The sequence below is a fragment of the Stylophora pistillata genome, chromosome 1 (genome assembly GCF_964205215.1).
Source record: "Stylophora pistillata chromosome 1, jaStyPist1.2, whole genome shotgun sequence".
In the NCBI taxonomy this organism is placed as follows: domain Eukaryota; kingdom Metazoa; phylum Cnidaria; class Anthozoa; order Scleractinia; family Pocilloporidae; genus Stylophora; species Stylophora pistillata.
Window position 1 is genome coordinate 56196613 of NC_142519.1, and position 20818 is coordinate 56217430.

The window sequence follows — 20818 nt, forward strand, 5'->3', positions numbered from 1 at the left end:
TAAAAATAAGCCATTTATCGGCCTTCAGCTCGTGGTTATGTGATTTATTCCCCTCGGGCAACGCACGAGGGGAATAAATCACATAACCCCTCGCTTCTGGCCGATAACTCTCACATAGCATTCACTCAAAACACGAGTACAATTATAATATGCATCACGAGATCTTAATTTTTTTACCTTTAATCAATGCAAAGAGCAAACCAACTTTCACGATCGCTTGCACAATAATATTAGTGACTATGTACGAAATATAAAATCGTACTTTACAAGTATTGAACCCGATAGTAACCAATTACAGAAACAGGTATTTAATGGAAGAGCTAAGCTGGTTCTGTCCTCGTGTACCGGTTCACAAGAGCCGTTACAAAAGACCGAACAATACACAACAGCTAACCAATGACTCTTAAACAAAGAAAGAACAATGGTAATTCCCTTGTGAACCGGTACACCAGGACAGAACCGCTAAGCTTAGACATTTAACATTACTATTCATGTTACGTCATCGCCGCCATGTTGGTCGACGTAAACAATAGATATCTCATTAACTTCTTTTGTTCGTCCACCAGCATTTCTTCCTTTCACCATTGTTACCTGCGTCTCTAGAGATTGGTTGCAAACCACCTATTCGCTGTTGTAAGCACCACCTTCGAGCGAGGTGTTCGTCTCAGCTTCATAGTTTGTTGTTAATCGGCTGTCACAGTTTTGCCAGTATTTTCGTGGTTTGAGCGAAAACGCTCGACATCGTTAAGTGTGGGCCTACCACGAACGGTGTGTGCGTTTGTATGTGAGAACAGCGTATAAGACAGGAATCTTTGCCATACGACCTGCCCAAAGCACAACATTTCGAAAATTGTGTTGTTTACAATCAGGCTGAATCAGCGAGCACACGAAAGGAAAATTTTCGTACTCTCATTCTCAGTTTCCGCGGTTTAAACAAGGAACGCCTGGGACCATGACTCCCGTTTTGGCGCGTGACGTAATCAAGACCATAAAAAGGCATTATGTCCAGATTTGGATATTATTTTCCCAGGGCTCGCAAAAAATGGCTCCGGCTCGTCATAAAAGACTCGGGCTCGCAGGCTCGCATTATAGCACCCCCCAAATAACAGCCATTGATTTAAATAAGCATCGCCTACCTGCCATCGTCATCAGCTGGCGAGCGATTACGACTACTAAATATAGAATTAAAGTAAAGTAAGTCTTTGGTCACTGTGCACATTTTACTTTTGATTATTGATGTAATTTACTGTTTCTTATATATTCTAACTTTTATAATCTGTAGTAACCTCTTGAAATAATGCGAATAAAGAGCTTGGTTGTTTTTTTTTTCGCTACACGGATGTCGAACAGACGTCTCGATCCATAGTGTAGACGGATTGAGAACGCCTCTCAGTAGTGAAAGTCTAGTGGTAGTGAATAATTTTGGAACGGCTAGGCTAAATGTATCTCTTTTCGTGCGAATATGGGTTCATTAATCGTCTAGACTCATCGTTATTGGTGTTCTTCCAATGACGCCGTTTTCGTTCGTTTGTAATTTTCGGCTGCTGTTCTCTTTGGGACACTATCGAATTTTGATTTCTAACATGAGTTTAGGGACTGCGCAATAATTATCAGGAGGGGGGGGGGGGCGAAAAATGAGCCTTGCAAGGAGAAATATTACACAATACCCTCCCTCTCAACAAAGGCAAATTAGCTTTGACCCCTCTCCAAATCTCCCAAATGCAAAGTTATGACGAACCCCCCCCCCTCAACTACAGATATAGTAAATATACCTGAATCATTTACTTGCTTTTTCTGTAACGCATTCGACATCAGAGAACAGGAAAGCTACAAACAGGCCTTACCTGCCACCATAAATTCAATTCAGACACTCTGCACTTAATCTCAACTGGCATTCAAGATAATATTGCTCAACTAATTGAGGACCTTGGAACTGCATCAAAAAAATACAAGGCCACCTATTCTATTGGTTCCAAAACCAACGTATCAAAATCCAGGAGAAAGAAGGAAGACAAAAGGAAAGCAAGAAAAAGGAGTTCTTTGGCTGTGGAAAATCGAAAGAGTAGAGCCTCTGTTATTTTTCTTTCACTGGGCGGGGCACCAGTTGATGGTGAACATGAGCCAGAGAAGTATGGAGTGCCACAGATCGATAATATTGATCTAGATGTTCTTGGTTTGTTTACGTCTCGCACTGATAAAGCTTGTTTAGGAGACCTGTTAAATTCTAAATCCTTTATTGGAGAAGCAGAAGAGTTAGTTGAAGAGTTTTTATCATCAAACTCTTAAACACCAACAGAAACATGTGTCATTTTGATAATCTTGTCAAGTTAATTTCACTTGACAATGACTATATGTTCTATTTCATTATTGATGTCATATAAGCCATGTTTTATTCATATCAAACCAGTCCAGAAAGTAATGGCTATAACTTTCAGTGAAATATCGTTGGTAATCAGTTTTTCAGTTGCCCCCCCCCCCCCACTTTCCCAGGAATTTACATGTTACCCCTCCTCCTTAAGGCTGTGAGTTTACATTATGCCCCCCTCTCGTTTTACTGCGCCCCCTCCCGACAATTATTGCGCAGTCCATATATTATTCAGTACAACTCACGTAAGGATTATTGTATATCTCATACAATTCTAAAACAAAATCCCAGCCCTAAAGGAAACTGTTCTTGCGAGATGCCTTGTTTCGCAAAATACCAATAACGGCCGGCTTATGGCATTTTGCGAAACGAAATGAAACGAAACAAGGTTCGCAGACGATTTCTCTAGGCGCTCTGCTTCCGAAAATTGTCTTGCTAGGTAAAGCAACGACAGGCTTACAGACGCGACGAGAAATTATTCCCTCTCTTCGAAAACTTTTCTCGCTAAATGCCTTATTTTGCAAAATACCAATAAAGGCCGGCCTATGGTATTTTGCGAAACGAAACGAAACGAAACAAGGCTCGCAGCCAATTTCTCTAGTCGCCCTGCTCCCGAAAATTGTCTTGCTAGATAAAGCGAAGACAAGCTTATAGACGCTACAAGAAATTATTCCCTCTTCGTAAACTGTTCTCGCTAGATGCCTCGTAGATGCTTTATCTAGCAAGACAATTTTCGGGAGCAGAGCGCCTAAAGAAATTCTCTGCGAACCTTGTTTTGTCTCGTTTCGTTTCGTTTCGCAAATTGCCGTAAGCCAAGGATGCGTTAACCGTTCAGTCGGAGAACCGATCTCTCAAGTTATTCGTCTGGTGTAAAGACGGGACGAAAATCAAGACGAGCAACAAGAGACGAATTATGCAGAGCATTGCGCGCAGTCAAATAAAAAGGTATGGGGACTAGAGTTTTTTTGGCGGTAAAATTCAAGATGGCGGCCCTGTTGGAAGACTCGGAACTTGTAAAATTGTTTAATTTTCCCGTAAAAGAAGAGCTGAAGAAGAGTTTTTAAGTTACCAATATAAAATGAGCGAAGAAATGGCAAAGAAACGTTGTCAAAGGGAGATGGAGTTCGAAATGGAAGCTTCAGAACCCTCTCTTCTGTCAGTGATGGTGATTTCAAAAAGCAACAGAAACGAGCGAGGCCCCGATGAACTGAGCAACTGAGCAATTGATGGGCCAATGGTTACCAAAACTGGGATCAAGACTCTTTCAAGAAAAGGTTGAGGGTGTCTCGAGACACATTTGAATTTATTTTGGACGAAATTAGGGAATTTACTTGTTATGTTTGGCGTTTAACCGCTGGCGTTTTCGTAGCACGGTCTCAGTTTTTAGTGTTGTTCGTCTGTTACTATACTCGTCTTTAGACATGCAGACGCGTTACGCGTCTGGACGTATTTCCTTTCGAAATTCATCTTGAACGACGCCCTACGAAATATAACTCGTCCGGACGCGTAAAGCGTCTTGTTCCCATCTTTATATTAGAGATGCATAACCAGATGGGTTACAAATGTTTGCCCAAGTTCGTCCAGACGGGTAACGCGTCTCTAGTATAAAAATGGCCAATGATGTTTCGTAACATTGCGTTAATTAACTTGCTGGGCTTGGGCACTCTTTGACTTTGAGGCCTGTTCCCTGAGAAAGTTCAAGTTTTGTTTAAATATTCGTAAGAGTCATATTCTAAAAGTCAAGCAGGTGGTAAAAAATTCGTAGACTCCGGCCTACGGGCCTATGGGCTACAGGGTGGCTTCGCCACCAGGGACCTTAAGCAACAAACGTTTTCGTTGACGACGGCGACGTGACGACCGATAAGAAACTGGGGATAGAACGGCTTCAGGTTGCAGTCGCGACGGCGAGTAGCCATCCTTAAGCAAATCGCGCGAAAAACGCGACGCCTCGCCGAGCGAGTGAGTTCAAAATTCACAATAAAGCTTTCGATTCCTTCGCATTGTCCGGTCATGTCAAGCTTGAAGGAAAACCCAAGATTTACTTTTGGTTTCCTTTAACAAAGGAGTCACGAAGGCAAATGAATTTTCCATTCTTTACGACGTAAATCAGCCAAAAAATCCACCATTTCCGTATGTCAACTATGAGGAATTCTCGTTGGAGAATCTCACTGACTCACTGGCACGCTTCCCCTTACTACATATCAGGGCCAACACCCCGGCCATCCCACCCCAGGGAAGGACATCCACCACACAGTCAGTGCGGGGGAAATTAACGTCTCCTACCCCTACCCCTAACTTTGCAGGAGACGGGGCCTACGGTTATTGGTTCTTATCCGAGAAGACTAGAATAACTATCCATTTCTTGTCATAGAAAGGTAGCAAATTCTCCTCAGTTATTTTAAGACCATGAGTATTGGTCCGGCCGGGGCTCGAACCCTCGACCTCCCGCACAACGCAATCCGGCGCACTAACCAATTGAGCGCCGGAAGGTGGTCGACAAACCTTCTCTCAGCTTTATAAAAGTATATCTTGTAAATCATCTCCAATAAATTTCTTGGAAGTCCCCCTATCCCCCCCCCCCCAAAATGTTGCCTGAAATCTGTGACCATTTTATAACTTAGGCAACATTGAAATGGGGGAGAGGAAGAGATAAATTGAAAATTATGGGAAAATTCAAAAAGTAGCAGGACATCAGTGAAGACTTTTGGCAGTCATTTTAGGTGAGCACAATACATTTATTTGTAGCTCTGTGTATGGTATCTTTCTATCGGCTATTGTAGAGATGTAACTCGAAGATAAACAATAAAAACAATAGAACTTATAACTCGGAAGTACTAAGCAACACACTTATCATTCCGTCCAGTCGAACCTATATAAAGCCGTCACCCTGTATTAAGTGGTTAGTTGAAAGTCCCGAAAATTGTTTTCCTTTAATTAATGTAACCTTTGCCTTTGTTATGTGATCTTCTCTTTAAAGCAGTCCCGGTCATTCTTGATTTGATCCCAACGGCCCTTTTTTCAGTTTAACGTCCTCTACCTGTATTTAATGGTCAATTAAAGAAGAACCACTCAAACAAAAGTAAGAACAATCTTTGCGGTAAAATCTCATAAATTTTTATCTCCCAAAAATCAATGTTAGTTGAATTTTTGAGTGATTTTTCTATATTGAGTGGTGAATTATTAAATGGCGATTTTTATCGGGGGGGGGGGGGGGAATGATATCCCTATTCTGCATAAATAGCGCTCTCTACTGCGTTCATCATACGTATCTACAACCGCAGTTCAAAATATATGAACTTCATATATTCATCGTATCTGATTTTTTTGCACTAGTATCGCAGAGGTCAGTGGTTCGAATCCCGTACATGCCTGATTTTTTTCAGGTCTAATTTTCGCTATTGCATAAATAGCGCTCTCTACTGCGAGGATCGTGCATCATACGTACTAACATAAAGGTTCGCGATACAATATAAAATAATTTGGATATATCAGCAAAGTTGAAATGGTAAATTGGCCACCGTAACGATTACAAAAGCTGACGTTTCGAGCGTTAGCCCTTCGTCAGAGCGAATAGAGGAATTGTAGGTTGTGTGTGCTTTTAAAGGCAGAAAATGGAGCTACGCTATTGGTGGGAACATGGCCACGAGAAAAACACGAATAAATTAGTGGAATGAAAAGCGTTCTTTGATCCCTGTGGGAGTTAGACTGCCGGTTTGAAAGATGAGCTTTTGTTCAAGATGAGCTTTTGTTCTCGTTGCTATGTTCCCACCAATAACGTAGCTCCATTTTCTGCCTTTAAAAACACACACAACCTACAATTCCTCTATTCGTTCCGACGAAGGGCTAACGCTCGAAACGTCAGCTTTTTTAATCGTTACGGCGGCCAATTTACCATTTCAACTTTGTTGATATATCCAAATTATTTCGTTACCCCCACAGACGCAGCCCCAAACAGTTTCTTTAGAAACTATCAGCCTTTATTCACAATATAAAATACACAAGAGAAAAAATAATCCTCCCGCATGATCTACTGTTTATAGTTCGTATGGAAAACAAAGTACAGGCTTTTAAACAATTTTGAAAACTCAGTAAGCGAACTTTTTGGAAATATCTTAGTGAATCTGGGTATATCGAATCGGTAAATCGTAACAGAGAGGCATTTTGTGTGAGCATGCGCGAGTGGAATTGGTTTTTCGCGTTCGGTGCCATTTGAAAAGTTTTCGACGCGTTTCTGCGAGGTTTCAACTGGACGATCGCCACCTTTTTGTAATATTTTTTGAAGATGGATGAACGAGTATGACAAGTTCACCAACATTTCTAACTCTGTGGATACTCGTGGTGTTTGCTGGCTCTTCAGTTGAGGATATTTTAATGATCAAAGTAAGAACAAAACGCGAAAAAAGCCCGAAAACTTGAAGTTTGAGATTTGATTTACTGAAGATAAAAATGTACACATGAGACAACAAACCTTGAAGGTTAGTCATAAGATGTTGATGTTTTATTTTTGTGAATCACAAAGCTGTATGTGGAGACGATCGTGAGATATTTGATCCGAGGAAAGATGGAAATTTAGATTTTGATCTTATTTTACTTCGACTTCGAAGTAAAATTGCGTTAAGTTTGAGGTGGCCCCCAAGCATCAAATCACTTTAAATAACATCGTCTTTTCGTTCTCTATAAAGTCATATAGGACACAAGGCTTTAAAAAATGTTCCAGCTTCAGGAGTAAGTTGCTCTTACTACAACCCTCAATGAATTATTTTTTGGGAGGTTTTGGCGGATTTTCCAAGTCATGATCCAAAACCGTCTTTGGCCTTTTTGTTATCCTAGTCTGTTGTACATGGTAGGTAGGCATGTGTCTTAACAATTGTTATGGTCTTACCTAAATCAACTCCGTTTTTGGCTTATTTTTTTACTGTGTTTTTGTCGTAATTTTTACTATTGCCTTTTCGAGCTTCATGTGCTAGCTAGAGGAAAAACTTTGGTAAAACTTATTTATCAATTGGCCCCCAAGTCCCTCACTATTGTCAGTTAATTGTTTATTTAACTAGCTTTCGGTCTAACTAGTCCATTAACCTCAAAATATGCGCGGGCTCTGTCTCATGAGTAAAACTGGTGCCGTTTTCGTCATGTTTATAGGGAGTTTAAGCAAATCACTACGGCTGGCGCTGCTACGGCTATCGCGGTTGACGAGGCTTGGGGAGAGTACGTCGCCGTAGCCCGCCAAAATTCAACTTTAAGCAACGCGAACTACAAACCTAGTACGGCTGAGAAGTTTAAAACCAATAAATTAAGCGTCTTCGCGGTAGTTTTTGCACGTCTAAAAACTCAAAATGACTTCGTTCAAAGGGACGAGCGATTCCAACGTTTGGAAAAAAAAATTGGAAGCGATCCTGTGCACAGTGAATGAGTGAATTCAAATATTTAAGCTTAGGTGTTGTAAAATTGTCAGTTTGGAGCTTATAAACACCAAAGCAAAGTTTCTACACGGTCCCTCGTAACCCTCGTAATTCCTCGGCTTCAGCTATTTGAATTTCAAGTAGTCTTTGAGGTTTTAAAAGGAAAAGTTAGACTTTCTCCTAACGCATTTCTCCTTGCGTTCGCTGCGTTCTCCATGTGCGCACTGCTTCGATCCTTCGACAAACCCGGCTGCAAAAATAAAGGCAGATTCACTAGGTAAGGGACTGCAAGCTTGATAAATATTCCCGATAAGCTATTTTTAAAGATGTCAAGTGTATTTCAATCGTTAGTTTGCTCAGGAGAATGTATACAGCGAAGAAAGAAGCGAGATAAGTTCACGTACCACAGACTACGCCGAAACCTTCCCACTCGCGTAGAAGGATTTCCCGCTACAGAAAATTTTACTTCCGGTAGCCGTAGCAGCGCCATCCGTAGTGATTTTCTCAAACTCCCCTTCTACGGCTGGCGCTGCTGCGGCTACCGGAAGTAAAATTGTCCAGAAACGAGTCATTGCGCATGTCAGTGGTTTCCATCCAGCCGTAGCGGGAAATCCTTCTACGCGAGTGGGAAGGTTTTGGCGTAGTCTGTGGTACGCGAACTTATCTCGCTTCTTTCTTCGCTTTATACATTCTCCTGAGCAATTTTAACTATTGCGATAAACTTAACATCTTCAAAAATAGCTTATCGGGAATATTTATCAAGCTTGCTGTCCCTTACCGAGTGAATCTGCCTTTAATTTTTGCAGTCGGGTTTGTCGAAGGATCGAAGCAGTGTGCACATGGAGAACGCAGCCAACGCAAGGAGAAATGCGTAGGTAGAAAGTCTAAGTTTTCCTTTTCAAACCTGAAACTGACTACTTGAAATTCAAATAGCTGAAGCCGAGGAATGACGAGGGTTATGGGGGACCGTGTAGAAACTTTGCTTTGGTGTTTATAAGCTCTAAACTGGCAATTTTACAACACGTAAGCTTCATTATTTGAATTCACTCATTCAGTGTGCACAGGATCGCTTACAATTTTTTTTTCCAAACGTTGGAATCCCTCATCCCTTTGAACGAAGTCATTTTGAGTTTTTAGACGTGCAAAAACTACCACGAAGACGCTTAATTTATTGGTTTTAAACTTCTCGGCCGTACTAGGTTTGTAGTTCGCTTTGCTTAAAGTTGAATTTTGGCGGGCTACGGCGACGCACTCTCCCCAAGCCTCGTCAACCACGATAGCCGTAGCAGCGCCAGCCGTAGTGATTTGCTTAAACTCCCTATTGACTCATACTTATCAGCAAGAAGTTTGGAGAGCATAAGCGATGGGCACGGGTTGTTCAACAGGCAGCTTAGAAAATCCTAAGCTTCTCGAGTGTTCTCCAAACGTCACCTTTTTTTCTACTGCATCCCATGATAGAACTAAAGTAACAACTTGAAGACAACAGTTACTATAGTTTGGATTAGTCGATAGCACATTTCTGTTTTTACTACCCTTGCTTGTTGGTTATTGGCAAAATAGTTTGGTAAGTAATCTTCCTTGTCTTTTTTTAATTTAGCAACAGGAACTTGCAGCTTCATTTTAGGGAAACTTTGAGGCATACAAAGCATTCACATACACATTAAAGGCATTTTTTTTTAATTCCTGATTTGTGGAAAAAAATGTATACTGATGTGTCACTGAAAAACTTAATCCAGGTTGTCTCATTTTGGGTAAAGATGCATGATAGGATCTTTATTTTAGCTTTGCACCTTTTTAACCCTGTAACTCACAAAGTGATTAAGATGTAACGTCTCCCAATAATATCCATAAATAATTATCCAAAACTCAGGTAATGAGAATTCTCAAACTTATCACTGGACAAGAAGGATCTTGATCAAAATCCATATTCTCAAAACTAATTTACAAGGAAATGTATAGCAGCGAGAGGGGAGAATTACAAGCAGATCTTGGGAGGGTTAATTAACTTGTGAGCATAATATAGTAGGTGGCTGCACTATGTACATGCAACATAATTAAAATGTTACCAGTGAAAGGAAAACTCAACAGGAAAATTCTCTCTACAAATCTGACGTCTAGAATTCTTTTAAAAAAACACAAGCAATGCATATCTCCTATGCATCCACAATATCCAACACAACTCATTCATATATGTGCACGATCCTTCGCAGTAAAGCACTATTTAAGCAATAGTGAAAATCAGACCTGAAAAAAATTCAGGCCTGTACGGGATTCGAACCACTGACCTCTGCGATACTAGTGCAGCGCTCTACCAACTGAGCTAACCAGCCAACTGGGAGCAGGCCATCAAATTAATTCGACATAAACCCGTAGATGATAAATCAAACAACAAACATATGAAATACATATATATGAACTGCGGTTATGAAACGTATATGTGCACGATCCTTTGCAATAAAGCGAAGGTAACAGTAACAACTCATTCAAAAGGAATTTTTATTTTAAAATGTTTGACATTATTAACTTAAAAAATACTTGTAAATACATACTATGCACAAATAAAAAAAAACATCTTTGCTGGAAATATACCTTTCTGGGGTTACCTGAAAGGGTATACCTAATTCTATAATCTATTTTCATCTAACATTTGATGGTTGACATCTCTACAGGTTTTTTACTTGCTAATAAATCAAAATGGCCTTGTTGTCTAAAACATAGAGAAGCTAACTAGAGCTGTCGTTAAATTTCTCTTTGTATGTCTGGTATGGATAGTTTGCCATAAAATTCACCTTTAAACCCTATTTTTTGGTGCAATAGTACTCAGCAAGGTCAGTACGCCCTACAAATTTGTGTCTGAGAGCCTCATATAAAATTTTGTTTGTTGCCTTGGGCCCCTCTTGTTGTCTCCACTCTTTCAACATGCGAAGTGCTTTTTGGGAGAGTTCAAGTCCAGGTGCCTGATCTATTTGTGCTAGCTCTGCATCATCTTCAAATCCTAAACGACGCCCCAGTGGTTTCCATTTATTGCCAATCTTATGGGCCAATTCTTCTAAAACATCATCAATTGGTACACTATCTTCAAAGTTGACTGAAAATGCAAAATGAGAGTTATGAGCTCTAAAATATCAACTCAAGAGTAACTGCCTGCAGTCTCTACTCAGGACTGGGCAGCAATTAATATCAAAAAGGTTGAAGTGGTAAATTAGCCACGGAAACGATTACAAAAGCTGACGTTTCGAGCGTTTGCCCTTCGTCGGAGCAAAGGGCTAACGCTCCAACGAAGGGCTAACGCTCCGACGAAGGGATACCGCTCGAAACGTCAGCTTTTGTAATCGTTACGGTGGCTAATTTACCACTTTAACTTTGTTGATATATCCAAATTATTTCGTTACTCCCACCGACGCAGCCCCAAACAGTTTCTTTCGAAACTATCAGCCTTTAGCAATTAATATCCCTTACATTGCCAGCTTTCTAATTTGGAGGGTCACCCATTAACTTTTTGTTGATTAGTTGTAAAAGAAAAAAAAAATTGTGAGTCAAATGTTTTCAGAGCTCTCCTTCCTCCCTTAGGTTGGTTCGACCAGTGTTCCTAAATTTACAGACTACTGCAACCAAAATAGTCAAACCCTCAAATGATTTCTGTGAAGTTTAATGGCCCACAGGTGAATTTCAATCATGATCATATGGATTTTGGCAATAAAATTACAGATAGTAAATTAGTTTGCTGATCAAATTTACTGATAAACACAAGGGCATATATGGAACAGATGTCTTGAGTTGACAAATAACAAAATCTACTTATATTCTTACCCTTCTTGACCCTCTTTGTCCTACTAGACCTGGATACCAAAGGAGTTTTCCTTTTACGTTTTTTGGCAGAGCCACTTCCCTTATCATCTTGCTTGACTTCTGGGGAATGAGGAGCTATTATGCAGGTAAGAAAGAAAAACAAGTTGGGCTGAAATATTTCAAGATAAAGAACTGAAGTTTAAAGAGATTAACTGTTGATTCAGTATGGATCCTGACATAGCAAAAATATTCAGCTCAGGCAATAAGCAATTCATCACAATCTAGTTAAACAAAATCTATTACTGCTATGAGCTTTACAAACAGCAGACTCCTCTGGTAAGTTGCCATAATGAATTGTCGTGAGAACAGGGTCACACATGGAACATCACCTGAATATCATTACATCTAAGGGAACCTTTCTGACTACAGCAGTTTAAAGGGTTTATTTTCATTATCAAGCTTTCCCCTATCCCACCCCTCCTCACGTTTTCTTTCACTACCATACGTAGTCAAAATTCTGACAACTGGTGATAAGATTCACACCCTAACTACTTGTTCTATGTCTAAACTACTTCTCATTCTTGTTTCACAATTTTCTGGGGGAAACATAACGAAGGTGATGTATGTGGCATCAATTAAGGATTGAAATCCCACTCTCTTCTGGTAAACCAACTTGAGAGCCCTAAGTACCTCAATTTTTTCTCAAACCAGCCTTTTGGCAAACTTCTAATAAGCTAAATCACATTGCCCAATGATAGGAAAGAGGGGACTTCAAGGAATTAAAAGATACACACAACCCCTGACCATACCTCCTGTCTTTGAAATAGGTAATATGGATTGGCTGGGATAATGGTATACCAAACACTTCCTGAAGGATTGTACATTCCAAATGTCTATCTCCCTTAAATAAGTATGGACAAAGTAGAGGAATGTTACAGCTGGCTACAAACCATCATACAGTACATGTAATTGATACACCCAGAATCTGACTCACTTTGTCCATACAGTTGACAAATTGACTCACCGGAAGTTGATACAGGTGTTAACATAGTTACTGGAAGTCAAGGGGCATGAATTAAGGTGGCTGAACACAGTTTTTGATACCTGTGTTTCTTTCACCATTTTCTCTAAAACCCTTGATCTCTCAGTCACCAAAACTGGCAGCAAGTGAGTTAACTACACAAACTTTGTTGTTTTGATAGTTAAAGTGCACCTACACCCAAAAAAATTTTTTCGCTTAACGAAGTAAGCTTAATTTTTTTAGTATTTCTGTGCAAAAATTTTTTTATTTGCTCAAATCTTCAATTTTCTATGCCCAGTCAAAATACGGAAAATCGGCCGCCATCTTGCCCCACGACCGAGTTTAAAGAGGAATGGCTCTAGTGGGTAATGTGACGTCAAATCGAGAACACGAAAGTCTGCTTTTCACACATTTTCACTTGTTTGGGAAGGTTGTAGTCGATAATTGTCCGAAAATATGCCGACTAAGTGTGTTGTAGAAGGATGTAGCAACGTGCGAAATTTGCAAGAGGGTATCGCGCTCCATACCATCTTCATACAACACACCTAGTCGGCATATTTCGGACGATATCGACGACAATCTTCCCAAACAAGTGAAAATGTGTGAGATGCAGACTTTCGTGTTCTCGATTTGACGTCACATTACCCGCTAGAGCCATTCTTCTTTAAACTCGGTCGTGGGGCAAGATGGCGGCCGATTTTCCGTATTTTGACTGGGCATAGAAAATTGAAGATTTGAGCAAATAAAAAAATTTTTGCGCAGAAATACTCAAAAAAATAAGCTTACTTCGTTAAGCGAAAAAAATTTTTTGAGTGTAGGTGCACTTTAAGCTGACGTATGTGCTGTTGCCATGGAAAAATATAAACAGGCCTTTAAAATCGGTTTTGTTCATTTGTAGAAAATCTAGTCATTAGCTTCTCTTTATAATTTGCATGCAACAAGCTTGTAATGATACCCACAAGTTAACACCATTTTGTTAACAATCTAACAGAGAGATCTCTAACCATCCCTTACTGAAGGTTCACTTGATTATCGAGAATTTCTTTTGTTAAAAATAAAGTTTTTCAATACTCCAGTTACTTATTTCCTAAAGTATTTTCATGCCAAATTTTATGAAATTCTAATGAGTGGTTCTCAAGAAATAGGCTTATTTCTGAGAAAGCAATTTTCCATTCAATCACAATTTTTTGACTTACTATGCATGCGCTGCATTTTACTGGGCTCTCTTAGTAACGACAAAAAAGCTGAGAATTGCAGGGTTCTCTGCATCTGTTTCTAAAGATTTGTACATCGCACAGGTGGAAGAACAATAGGACACATAGTCCCCCACTAGGTTCATCCACCTAAACCCAACCCACCCATCCCACCCCAGGGAAGGACATCCATCACACAGTAATCTTGCGTGTGGGAAATTAACATCTCCTACCCCTAACCCTGCAGGAGACGGGACCTTCATTTATTCGTCCCTATCCAAGAAGACCAGAATATCTAACCATTTCTTGATGTTATGAAAAGGTAGCATATTCTTCTCAATTATTGTAAGACCTTGAGTGTTGATCCGGCCGGGGTTCAAACCATCGACCTCCCACACAATAGTCCAGTGCTCTATCCATTGAGCTAACTGGGAGGCACCGTTAACTTTTCTAATATATCTTTGTAATGAAAGATTAAAGCCCTCAATACACTGCACCAAGTATAGAGAAAAATAGCTCAGATGAGCGGATACTTGTTGAGTAAATAAAATGACCACTCTATTGATGGCATGTTTGTTTTTTGTAATCCTTGTGCGCGCGCTGAATTGCATCAGCAAAAGTGCGCAAAAACTGTGTTCAGCCACCTTAAATGGGAAAATGACAACATGATAAATAATAAAAGTAGTTGGCTGATGACCTGGTAACAACAAAAGTGTCTAAAGTGGGATAAACATTTCCATGGAACAGATGTCTAGTTGACAAACAACAATATACAAAATCCACAGATTTCCAAAGGGTGGAAATTTACATGGTTCTTCCATTCTAAATTCAATTCACCTTTCTGTCGTTTCTCGGATATGTGAGACAAATCTACATTTGATGCAGACAGTACTAGTTCTGGATCCTTTAAGAAGGGTCTATCAGAAAATGATAGACTCGAGGAACATTTGAGTTGATTTTGTTTAAAATTGCATAATTTTTCCTCAAATTACAAATCACATATAAATGTTCCATAAACTTGAGACTTTCTACCTGCCAAGTTTTTTTCAAGTGTTATTTTAAAAACCCTTGCTCCCTCCTACCGTCAAAAGAACTATGAACCAATGAAATGATGTGAATGTTTAAGGCACAGTCTCTCATGATAACATGGCAGATTGTCTAATAAAGTGCATGCATGCAGACATATCTTAATAGTTTTCCCATTTGTTTTTTTGTGTTTATTTCCATACATTGCCAATTAAGAAAACAAGCAGACAGAATAGGTTTGATTAAGGAATTGATAAAAATGACCATTTTTATCTAAATATCTAGATTAGAAATATAAGTCAGAAAAAGAAAACTTAGTTTAGCCAATTTATACTCATGTATAAACGCTCTGATGCTGGTTATCCTATTCTTATTTTAAAATTAATCATCACTGTTTTAGGGTTGTTGCTATTTCCCAAGAAAAATTACAATAAGATTAAATTACTAATTAGAACCTGATTGCCCTTTTTGCTATTCTTCTGATTGACAAAGCTATTGCAAGTAAGGTGTTTAGTTTGTTTGTTTACTTACTCGTATTTATGATTGCTATGGAATCAGTAATTTATAATAACCGTTTGGTTCAGATTTGATTAAGTCAACCAGTGAACTTTCTTACCACGAGGAATTAATTTGATAGATTCTTCACTTTTCTTGCTAGTAGACGGGTCCTGTTTGGAAATAGCTCCTTGTCTCTTCTTTGCTTTGGGTCCATCTTCATTTTCTCTCCCTTTCTCTAGATCAGTAACTAATTGAGGGTTTAAAAAATAATAATAATCAAATCTACTGCACATAAATTGACTAAAACCAGTCGGATATATGAAATCAATATAAAATTCAAACAATAAATATCTCCAAATGAACAAGTGGTTCACTTAATAAATACTTCCAAACACCCACTAAAAGTTACAAGTGAAAAGAAGAGTCTTTTCTACTGCCATGATAGCTCCTCATATCAAGGGTGGAAGTAAAAATCATCTAATGCAAACGGATTCAATCTTAGGCTCTTAGGCTGAAACCAAAATTTCCAGTAGAATTGACAGTCATGTTTATCTTTTAATTAAAGAGGTGTTTAAAGAAAAATAGTTCACTTTTACGAGCCGATAGCTGAGAGGAAAAGGTTACAGTTGCCTGGGTCTTGCCGTGTCAACCAAATCCACATTACAAGAAATTCGAGTCACCGATCACATTTCATTCAGAGCGGCCTTTAAAAATGGCGGACGAAAATTACAGAGGATTTTATGGGAAGAAAAAATAAATGTACAAATAACTGAACTATAAGCGAAGATGATAATATTCCACCGCTCCTAAACGAAAGAAAACAACTTTAAGGTTACAGAAATGTTTTTGGTTCCATGATTTTGGAAAGAAAAGTTCGGACAAATTGAGATACAAAATTTTACCCTACACAGAACTCAAATTTCTCATGTCTTCTCAAATTTCTTCAAGCATTATAATTACTCACCAAAACCTCTATTTTGGAGCGCAAATCTTGCATGAATTCATCTTCCCCCGCTCTCGACAGCTTAGTCTAAAGACAAGCTAATTTAAATATTTTGGTCAGAAAATGACCAAAATATTCCGTAGATCTATCGGCAAGTTCGAACGAATCAGCACGTTTTAAAGGCAATATTTAGTCTAATTTCCCAAGCCGCTGCGAAAAACATACCCGTCATAACAATGCAAGGAAGAGAGAAAACGTTAGCCAAATCTCCTTGTTTACCTCGTTGTTTCGGTAGCCAATTTGAAAGGTAACCACGCATTTTCATGTGTAAATATGCTGTCCAGAAGCAGTGTAGGCGACTAAATAATCTGGAAGTTGTTTTCAATTCCGCCTTGCACATTAAAATTAAAATCTTACGACATTGCTATAGTAGCTGCAACATTTTTCTTTCTTTTCTTTACTACATATACAGGTTCAAACCATGTCTGATTTATTACGCGACCGTAAACAGTTTCTAAATCCGCAGAAGAAACGTAATATTTAACGCAATGTAATCAACATGCTCTTCTCATCTTACCGATGGCACTCCGGCACCAAAGAGCATGCTCTGAAGGTTATGAAGGAAACCGAAGGCATAAAGTATCGTGTGAGCGAAATGACTCGAATTTCTGGTGATGGCTCTTGGGTGGGGCATTTGAACGCAAAAAATTCTGCCCTGGCAGATGGGAATTTGAACAACCTGATCTTCAAAAGCTCAAATGGCTCGGGGAAGGTTTGCCTGGATAATATTGATTGCTCATGATGATACAGATTTTGCTCTACAAAATGATAATAAATTATTCTGCTAATCACTTTGTAAGGAAAATAGTGTCTAATGTGACTGATAAACATTGCCATGGAACAGATATCTGGTTGACAGATAACAATTATTAAACAAAATCCACAAATTTCCAAAGAATGTACAGGTACAAAGTTCTATTGTTCTTAAATTAAGTCATCATTTTGTCGCTTTCTAGATTTGTAAGAAGAATCTACATTTGATGCAGATTGGTCTGCATCCTCTGCTCAGTAGAGTCTGTTAGAAAATGAAAATTAACCCTATTAGAGCATTCATTATAACTATGATATCATTTTCTCCATGACTTGTGTTCTTCAATATCTAAAAATGTGAGAATATTCATCAAAATATTTTAAACCTGCTCCATATAAAAAAGATTCAGACTATTGATAATACCAAAGGCATGTTTAGAAAAAGACAAATGAGTTATTACCAGCCTCTTGCTTTTGAGCTGAGCATCTTTTGTCTTGGGAATCCCTTTGCACTTCCTCAGCAAATCCTGAAAGACATGTATAAACTAATGACACAAATTACGTATGGATAATCAAGGCCCACATGAGCAAAAAATCTTGGTGCAGTGATCACCACAATTAAACTAAAGAGGTTAAACCTGTAATAGTGTAACCCCTCAGATTGTTTTTTGCATTTGTAGGTTGCTTTTTTAGCAAGCTTGTTGTCTGGCTTAATTTCAATGTTCATTTTAAGGATTAGTTCCTTTAATTGAAGCACATGAAATTAAAGACTTTTTGCACGAAAACATACATTGCAGTGAGATCAGCAATGATCAAAATTGCATAGATACAAAACAGCCCTACTGTATATCCATGTTCATTTTGGATTGCACTCTCACATTAATTAAAGTCAACTCTATTTCAAAATGATACACAGATTTGTACGGGGTCAGCCATACAAACTAATTATTTTATGTAAAGATAAATGTATGTAAAATCAATACTTTATTTCAACCTGAATGCAGGGTCCTCAGCTTCTCCACAAAGCCAGCACATTGGTTTCTCCAGCAGTACTCCTTTTTATACTCGTCACGGAGTATGTTTGCCTCTCTTAATCTAGTTTTCAGACGTTTTCGTGCTTGCTTGATTTTATCAGCCCAATCAGCCTCTGAATTTACTATGCAACTGTCTCCTAAAGGTAATTCATTAAGAGCTTCTGCCAAACCAGAATTGTTGGTAATGAGGATTGGTACCCCTGCTGACAAGGCCTCTAAAGCTGTTAGACCAAACCCTTCAGTTCCTGAAGGCATCAAAACAAGATCCACTTCCAAAAACAGCTCAGCCAGCTTTCTTCTTTCTTTGTAAAAGCTTCTCACTCTCAACTGACTGGGTGAAATCTTATGACCTTTTAACTTCTCAGCTAATTTCTCTTGCTCTCCCTCTGGGGCACCAACAACTTTCAAAATGTAAGTTGGGTCATGCTCGTTCAGATGAGCTACAGCTTCTGCAGCAATATGAAGACCTTTAAGTTCAAAGTCCTTGGTATCACCTCTGCCAAATACCAAGATTTCAAAGTTCTTTGAATCTCTAACTTTCTCACTCTTATTGACAAATTCCTCCAAAATTCCTGGTATGAGATTGAAAATCTCTCTTTCACAATGGCGCAGGGCAGAATGGAAGCTCTCATTGAGTTTATGGCCCACTGTTACAGCCAGATGAGCTCTTTTACAAAATTCCACCTCGGTTTTGTGCTCTTTCTGCCCTTCAGAAATGGCTCCTTCATAGTTTTGAAACATTGCCTCTTCTTCAGCATTGCTAACTACAAAGTGTATCCACTGACAGTGTAAGATGTTTTGAATGACAGCTCCATAACGTCCAAGCTCAAGGCCATGACTAACGATAAAGTCAGTACTAAATCCTTCTGGAAGAAACTGCAGACATTCAACTGGTTTAAAGTCCAAAAACTTTTCGGGTTCAAAAACCTTGATGTCAAATTTTTTGGCATCCTCTTTATCCTCCAGACTGGCATTTGGAATTAAAATACTAATTTCTACATTTTCTAACTTAGCCAATTCTATGGCTAGCTGTCTAATGAGGGTGGAACGACCACCTTTGGTTGACTGAGTCCATTCCTCAGTCAAAAAGGTTATCTTCATGATGGCAGCTTGGTTATTCAGATAATGTTCTGTTAAAAAGTTGAAAAAACTCGTCAAGTTGTTAAGTCTTTTTTCGAAGCAAATAATAACTTTTAGAAGGCTAGATAGAGTTTATATATAAATAACTTATTAGTGCGAGCCTTTGCCATTTTGGTTCCGATAGCTTTATATAGTCACCAATCCTCGTTTACAAATTCAACGTCGTGAATTACGATAGATACACCGAGAAGATGGTTATTTGGGGTCATTTTTGGCTTAGTTTTATTTCTTTATCATGTTGGACTATGTTGTTGGTTATGTCGGACATTTAGCGATGTTACACTTAGTTGTCTATTACGCCTTACAGACCAACAATCCTAATATTCCCATTTCTTTTGCGCGAAATAATTAAACGGCAAGTCTTTATTTTTGTCACTATCTAATAAAATATATTGCGTTACAACTTCATTTAAAATAATGTTGTAACTTTGACGAAAAGACTTGATATTGGATGAATAGACTTAAGACTTTAGACGAAAAGACCGGATACCGCGGAATAGGCAATATACACCTATACAATTCTGGTACGTCTTGAGGCATTGCTTCATTTATTACCTATAAAATGTTTGGATCCATCGATCTATTTTCGTGCTACATTTTGAAAAGCGCTCTTTCTAGCCTCCTCGCTTATTCTATATTCCTTGGTATAGGGTTTTTGAGGAAAGATCCCAGTTTGTATGAGACCTTGTCTCCTCTCCAACCAAGGCCATGCATCTACGTGTATGCTGGCCGTTGAAATATTACTATCACTCTTTATGATGCTAAATGCATTTATCCTGAGGTACTTCCTTTATTTTAACCGCCCGTACACTAGCGCACTCCTCCCCTATGACTAACCTTTCGCTTATTTGCCAACCAATACTTCGTAGAAAGTTTCACAAGTTCTCACCATGTAAAAGGAGCTAAAAACAAATCTCACGGCAAGCGATCGATAACTCGCATTCAGGATGAAGTACATACTGACATCGAGCCGAATGGGAGGCCACTAAAAGTATATCATAACTTAAAGGGATTCCTCTCACCTTATCTGGAGGTGTAACTGAATTCACTTGATCGCGTGTTCCTCGTAAAAATTCGATTGTAGTTGTGATCACGGATGGCTCCAGTCAAAGCAACCCGGAAGCACGGTATCCCATGAGACATAGAAAGCGCGGGAAAACTTGCATAAATTATGTAGCTGTTCCATTGTGGCAGGCGTGTTCTAACTCGCAACCAAGGGAAAAGGCCCTGAGAACGAGGTTGTATGACTCGAAAACTTGGGGACAACTCGCATTACTTCCACGGCAGTGCCTCGGTCAAACGTGAGAAATTCGTAAATCTAGTAGAGCAACGTAAAGCAGGATGTGGCAGAGGCTAAAGAACTGTCATTTGTCTGTGAAAAAGAAAAAAATCTGATGAGTTACAGTTGAGAGGATTCGAGGTCGCGCTACAAAGCTCTACTTAGTGAGCTCATGGGCGAAGCTGTAGGGAGGTTTTCGGGTGCCTGGACTTCCCTAACCCCCCCCCCCCCCTCACTTTTCTTATTAGATGATTTCCTTTTAGCAAACAACAAACAAAAATTATAACTCAGGCGGAAAAAACGTGCATATCATCGCATAGC

General features: G+C 39.1%; 1 protein-coding gene across 3 annotated transcripts; it reads right to left on the minus strand.

Moving 5' to 3' along the window:
• Nucleotides 1-10243: 10243 nt before the first annotated feature.
• LOC148743236 (uncharacterized) lies at nucleotides 10244-20371 on the minus strand. Of its 3 annotated transcripts, XR_015991965.1 has the most exons (7): nucleotides 20241-20371; nucleotides 18039-19208; nucleotides 17506-17571; nucleotides 15410-15538; nucleotides 12363-12454; nucleotides 11575-11688; nucleotides 10828-10852 (listed from the first exon to the last, which is right to left on the minus strand). XR_015991965.1 is itself a non-coding variant. In XM_088734127.1 (6 exons), exons 2-6 carry the CDS (start codon nucleotides 19177-19179, stop codon nucleotides 10563-10565), a joined length of 1740 nt encoding a protein of 579 aa, XP_088590253.1. In that variant the 5' UTR covers nucleotides 19180-19208; nucleotides 20241-20370; the 3' UTR covers nucleotides 10244-10562. The 3 variants fall into 3 exon arrangements, 2 of the variants coding, with proteins under 2 accessions (XP_088590253.1, XP_088590262.1); XM_088734127.1 differs by lacking the exon at nucleotides 12363-12454 and having other exon boundaries at nucleotides 10244-10852; nucleotides 20241-20370; XM_088734136.1 differs by lacking the exon at nucleotides 12363-12454 and having other exon boundaries at nucleotides 10244-10852; nucleotides 18039-18954; nucleotides 20241-20326.
• Nucleotides 20372-20818: the final 447 nt, after the last annotated feature.